General features: G+C 37.5%; 1 protein-coding gene across 1 annotated transcript in view; it reads left to right on the plus strand.

Annotated features, from left to right (window-relative positions):
- Nucleotides 1-6000, plus strand: part of LOC106142077 (uncharacterized) — a 43150-nt gene extending 37150 nt beyond the window's left edge. Inside the window, exons 43-49 of the mRNA XM_060952977.1 lie at nt 934-1095; nt 1693-1791; nt 3211-3298; nt 3941-4041; nt 4523-4591; nt 5082-5168; nt 5917-6000. Of these exons, the coding sequence (XP_060808960.1) occupies nt 934-1095; nt 1693-1791; nt 3211-3298; nt 3941-4041; nt 4523-4591; nt 5082-5168; nt 5917-6000 (690 nt within the window). The remainder of the gene's footprint in view (nt 1-933; nt 1096-1692; nt 1792-3210; nt 3299-3940; nt 4042-4522; nt 4592-5081; nt 5169-5916) is intronic.

A 6000-nucleotide genomic window follows, 5' to 3' on the forward strand; every position in this document is an offset into this window, starting at 1 on the left:
CGTGATAACAGAATGTCCAATTTGGAAAGAATATTGAGAGAATTGTAAACAGAATGCTTTGCTGGAGAGTAAATGACTGAACAAAATGGGATCTTTGGATAGGTAAGTTCTTAACGAATCGGGAATGTTCTGGTTCCGAAAGATTGAGACAAGAATACCCTTAACCCAGACATTATTTGTAAAGATTGATGTGTGTGGATAAAGCTATTAGAATATGCGGAGCTCCGTGGCCCAATAATGTGTCAGCGGCATTGAGATACACCAGCGGTTGACTGGTGCTCCAGGATTGTTCCAAATAACAATGTGTTTAATTAACGTCATCTACCAACAAGCGACGAAATTTGCACCACCTACAATTACGGATTTCGCGCCAACCACAAAAGAATACAGGTTTTTTCGCAATTTCAACAGGAACTGTATTTTTTACAGAGATGTAAGGTCACTCATGCCTTTCTCCAAACTCTTAATTATACATATGTTGAGATATAGAATAGAGTACATTTATTTTCAAAATTGGACACAAGGTATCACTTATTGACGTCACATCACTTAAATCTTATTATAGCTACTACCGCTTCCAAAGCGCATGTGTAGAAGAAGCGGCGGAACAAACTACACTGCAGCATTTTCACCAGACCTCAAATTACAAATAAAGATCTAAATCGTGGACGAATGCACATTGTCTACATTAAAAGAAAACATGAATGAATGTGAAACTAATGATTTCAGTACAAATATATTTGTCAAATAAATCAAGATAAATAAGATGTGTACACACTGTAACTACAAGTTATGTCAACACTACTATACTACACTATAAATACTATAAAAAAAATTAAAAAAAATAATACTTATTTTTTTGCATAATTATTGTAACCAAGATTACTGAAATAGAGAATACTTTTATTTTTATTTTTTTTCTATCATCAACAGGCCGTGGCGTGCTCAGTGATGGCCGTGGCCATGTCCCGGGTCGAGGACGTGTGCCGCTGGTGCTCGTCCAATCTGGACGACATCCTGGAGAGCGGCGACCAGCTGTACCAGGACAGCTATCTCCACTTCAAGCCGGACACCAAGATACTGTCTATACAACAGGTTGTATTGACGTACATATGTAGTAGGTACATATAGTCACGTCTACGACCAGCTGTACCAGGACAGCTATCTCCACTTCAAGTCGGATAACAAGATACTGTCTATACAACAGGTTGTATAAACGTGGCATATGTAGTACATATAGTCACGTCTGTAACCCTTGCGGGCGAAGACGGAGTCTTGTAAAAGACTGACAGGCCACGTTCAGATGTTTGGTTTGATGATAGAATTGAGATTTAAATAGTGACAGGTTGGTAGTCCATTGCCAAAAAAAAAGAACATTCATACATACATATGGTCACGTCTCTATCCCTTGCGGGGTAGACAGAGCCAATAGTCTTGGAAAAGACTGACAGGCCACGTTCAGCTATTTGGCTTGATGATAGAATTGAGATTCAAATAGTGACAGGTTCCCAAGAATCCCAAATTTGTAAGCCTATCCCTTAGTCGCCTTTTACGACATCCATGGGAAAAAGATGGAGGTGGTCTTATTCTTTTTTTTTTATTAGTGCCGGGAACCACACGGCGTATTTTTCATTACAATAAAATTGATCCTAGATGACAATCCTTACATTTGTATGTATATTATTTTTTCAGATCCTGCGCAAATTTTACACTCCAGGCAATTGCGTCTGCCGCGTTGTGGTGTACCGACCTCGGCAGCAGGGGAAGGTTGATGCTGATCTGGTGGAACAGGTGAGTATTATAGAGACATACATACAGGGTGACATTTAAAACAACGGCATCCTTTTAAACATAGACTATACCCATGATTCTGAGCCGTTTGAGCCTATTTTTATTTAAATTAAACGTCATCATTTTCACATTTAAAAAACACTCAAAAACTACGTCATACGCTTTATTAAAGACCAATACTACAAAAAGAAATTAAAACTAAACATGTAATTAAATGTCTGAAAAATAAATTATTCTTCTAGTATCAAGATCAAGTAAAGTACAGAGTTGTCGAGATCGCTCAGCTGAATGAATTGTGTCGTTGACCTCTGAATCATACGCGTCGCTTTTCCGCCGGCCGGGGTGATATGACGTATTTAGGATCGTGGATTTTGATACTTTTATTTTTTTTCGTACTTTCTGAAATATGAACCAATATTTTTCTTTTAACGTTTTTAAATATAGATAGATAGATAAAACTCTTTATTGCACCATAAGAGAAAACATACAAAACAACACAAAGCAGATATAGATGGTACAAAGGCGGACCTATCGCTAAAGAAATCTCTTCCAGTCAACCTTTGGGTGGAAGGAAACCAAACAGGAGATCGGCGTTGGCCTGCGCCAAGCAAGCAAGATAAATAAATGTTTGAACATAATAAAATATATACAGAATATATATCTAAATATAATACATACAAATATGCATAAATACATATAAATACATAATATAACATATACTTAGGTTAGAGTAGAAAGATAATGAAAATATCCTTTAGATGAGTATACTTAACAGTTAAATTTATGCAGTTGAATTAAAAGTCATCCTGTATATTCACTTTGTCCCAAGCAGGTTAGACAGAGTCAACAATATTGAAAAGACCGATAGGCCACGTTAGGCTGTTTGGCTTAATGTTGGAATCGAGATTCAAATAGTGACAGGTTGCACATCGCCTAACAAGAATCCCAAGTTTGTAAGCCTGTATAATACGTTTTCTATTGATTCAAATGTAACGTTTTATTAAACGTGAGAATTTCATAAATAAACTAGCTGTGCCCGCGACTTCGTCCGCGTGGAAGAGTTATTTGGGCATCATTGAAGCCCTCAAGGATGAATAATTTTACCCGTTTTTTTTTCACATTTTCCATTATTTATTTGCTCCCTAAAGTTGAGCAGCGTGATGTTATATAGCCTAAAGCCTTCCTCGATAAGTGATCTAAGTATTCAACGCAAAAATAATTTATCAATTCGAACCAGTAGTTCCTCAGATTAGCGCCTCAGATTAGATGATTAACAAACAAACAGACAAACAGACAAACAGACAAACAGACAAACAGACAAACAGACAAACAGACAAACAGACAAACAGACAAACAAACAAACTCTTCAGCTTTATAATATTAGTAGAGATATACATAGATATGTATATTATGTTTCAGCTAACGCAATTCTTTAGCGAGGAGCGTGCGGGCGTTTTCATCGCAGGCGTAGGGGACTTTGCCGTTGCCTTGTTCAGAACTCCGAGGGGTGAGTCTTCATTTTAAACATACATACATATGGTCACGTCTATATCCCTTGCGGGGTAGACAGAGCCAACAGTCTTGAAAAGACTGAATGGCCACGTTCAGCTGTTTGGCTTAATATAAAAATATAATATGTATAAATAAATATAAATATATACGGGACAAATTACACAGATGATAATAATTTATATTTATATATTTATTTAATTTACTTTCATCAGTCTTTTAAGACTGTGGGCTCTGTCTAACCCGCAAGGGATATAGACGTGACCATATGTATGTATGTATGTATGTATGATAATAATAAAAATAGAATAGGACCTCTCCATCTCTTTCCCGGGGATGTCGTAAAAGGCGACTAAGAGATATGTAAGTTATTTATATGTAGGTATATTCCAATGTAGTATGTATTTATATTGTGTTTATATTAGGTTTAGGTATATTTATACTTTGCATTTTATTTTATATGTACTGCGCCAATCGCCTTTTCATTTTAATTTCCTCCCACCCTAAGGTTGACTGGAAGAGGCTGCTTTAGCGATAAGTCCGCCTTTGTACCTGCGTTTTTTTCTGTTTTTCTTTTTCTTATGGTGCAGTATGTATGTGTGTATGTGTGTATGTCTGTATATCTGTGTTTTTGTTGCAGGATACTACATGTTCGACCCGGCCGACAGGGATCGCTACGGGCGCGCTGTGGCGCCACCTTGCGTCGGGAAAGCGAGAGCTTGTTTCTCTCAGTACCCTAATGTAAGTACCTACATACATACATACATACATATGGTCACGTGCGGGGTAGACAGAGCCAACAGTCTTGAATAGACTGAATGGCCACGTTCGGCTGTTTAGCTTAATGATAGAATTGAGATTCAAATAGTGACAGGTTGCTAGCCCATCGCCTAAAAACGAATCCCATGTTTATAAGCCTATCCCTTAGTCGCCTTTTACGACATCCATTTGAAAGAGATGGAGTGGTCCTATTCTTTTTTGTATTGGTGCCGGGAACCACACGGACATAAGTATCTTGATCAAATTAAGGACGTCCTGGTAAAGGGTCAGCTCAAGAGTACCCGAAACCGCCGAGCTTGTATGAAGAGAGTTATGAATGTGGATGAAGCGAAGGAAGTATGCAGAGATCGTGGCAAGTGGAAAGAGGTAGTCTCTGCCTACCCTTACGGGAAAGAGGCGTGATTTTATGTATGTATGTGAATTAATATATATTCATTTGCAGGTACAATCTTTGGCCGAGAAGTTGGGTCCGAATATACCGCCAGTGATTAACGATACTCAAGATATTGAGGTATGTAATTTAAATATTTATCTTTACCTAACCATTTTGATATCCATACTAATATTATAAAGCTGAAGAGTTTGCTTGTTTGTTTGTTTGAACGCGCTAATCTCAGGAACTACTGGTTCGAATTGAAAAATTCTTTTTGTGTTTTATAGACCATTTATCGAGGAAGGTTTTAGGCTATTTATCATCACGCTGCAACTATTAGGAGCGAAGAAATAATGGAAAATGTGAAAAGAACGGGGAATATTATTCCTCCTTGAGGGCTTCAGTGATGCCCATAATAACTATTTCATGCGGACGAAATCGCGGGCACAGCTAGTATCTAGATATTTTTCTGTATGAACTTACATATAGTTGAGTCTATATCTCTCTCTATATATACAAAAAGAATTTCATGTTTATAAGCCTATCCCTTAGTCGTCTTTAACGACGTGCGTGGTTAAGATATAAAACCTTTATTAATGTTATGTTTCTTTATTGTTTTTTGACTAAGGTTTTGGGTGAGAAGAAGTCAAAGTTGGAGTTGCACAAAGAGTCTAAATCCAAGACTGACTTGAGCAAAGATGGAGACGATAAAGGGGTGAGAATCTTTATTTCACACTAGCTTTAGACTCGGAGTTGACACTTCTAGAAAAATCTAGAAATGCCTCCTACTTCTTATGTCAGATTTCAGGATTGACCGACTGAATTGTCAATGGACGGCACAAACGTAAAAAGATTTTTGGGAATTTTGGCGGTTCCTTATGTGTGCACTGACCGTTGATTCCCCTAAAATTCCCGTGAGATCAGAAATTATGATGGGATTTTTGAATTACGCGAACGTAGACGAGGGCTTCGTCTCATCGTCAAAAAAAACATGAATTTAATTATTTTTTTCTCTGTTTTACGACGTGCATGAGAAAGAGATGGAGTGGTCCTACACAGTACATATATGAATTTACAATTGATAATTACGGCATGATGAGAAATTAACAGTCTCTGATTGGCCAGGGTCTTGGTGTTTATCTTTTTAAGTACATTAAATCACATCTATATCCCTTGCGGGGTAGACAGAGCCAACAGTCTTGAAAAGACAGATAGGCCACGTTCAGCTGTTTGGCTTTATGATAGAATTGAGATTCAAATAGTGATAGGTTGCTAGCCCATCGCCCAAAATAAGAATCCCAAATTTATAAGCTTAGTCGCCATTTACGACACTCATGAGGACGAGATCGGAGTGGTATACCTATACCACCAGGCAGAATGAGTTTTAATTTTTCACGCACTCAAATTATTATAAAAAATAAATATTAATCACAATAGTAGCTGAACAGTTTGACAACTTTCAGGTACATTTCGAAGAGACAGCGTCATTCGCCATATACGGAATGGAAGTGACCAACTTGCGTAGACTGAATCAACATGAGCGTTAA

This window comes from Amyelois transitella, chromosome 30 (assembly GCF_032362555.1).
Source record: "Amyelois transitella isolate CPQ chromosome 30, ilAmyTran1.1, whole genome shotgun sequence".
In the NCBI taxonomy this organism is placed as follows: Eukaryota; Metazoa; Arthropoda; class Insecta; order Lepidoptera; family Pyralidae; genus Amyelois; species Amyelois transitella.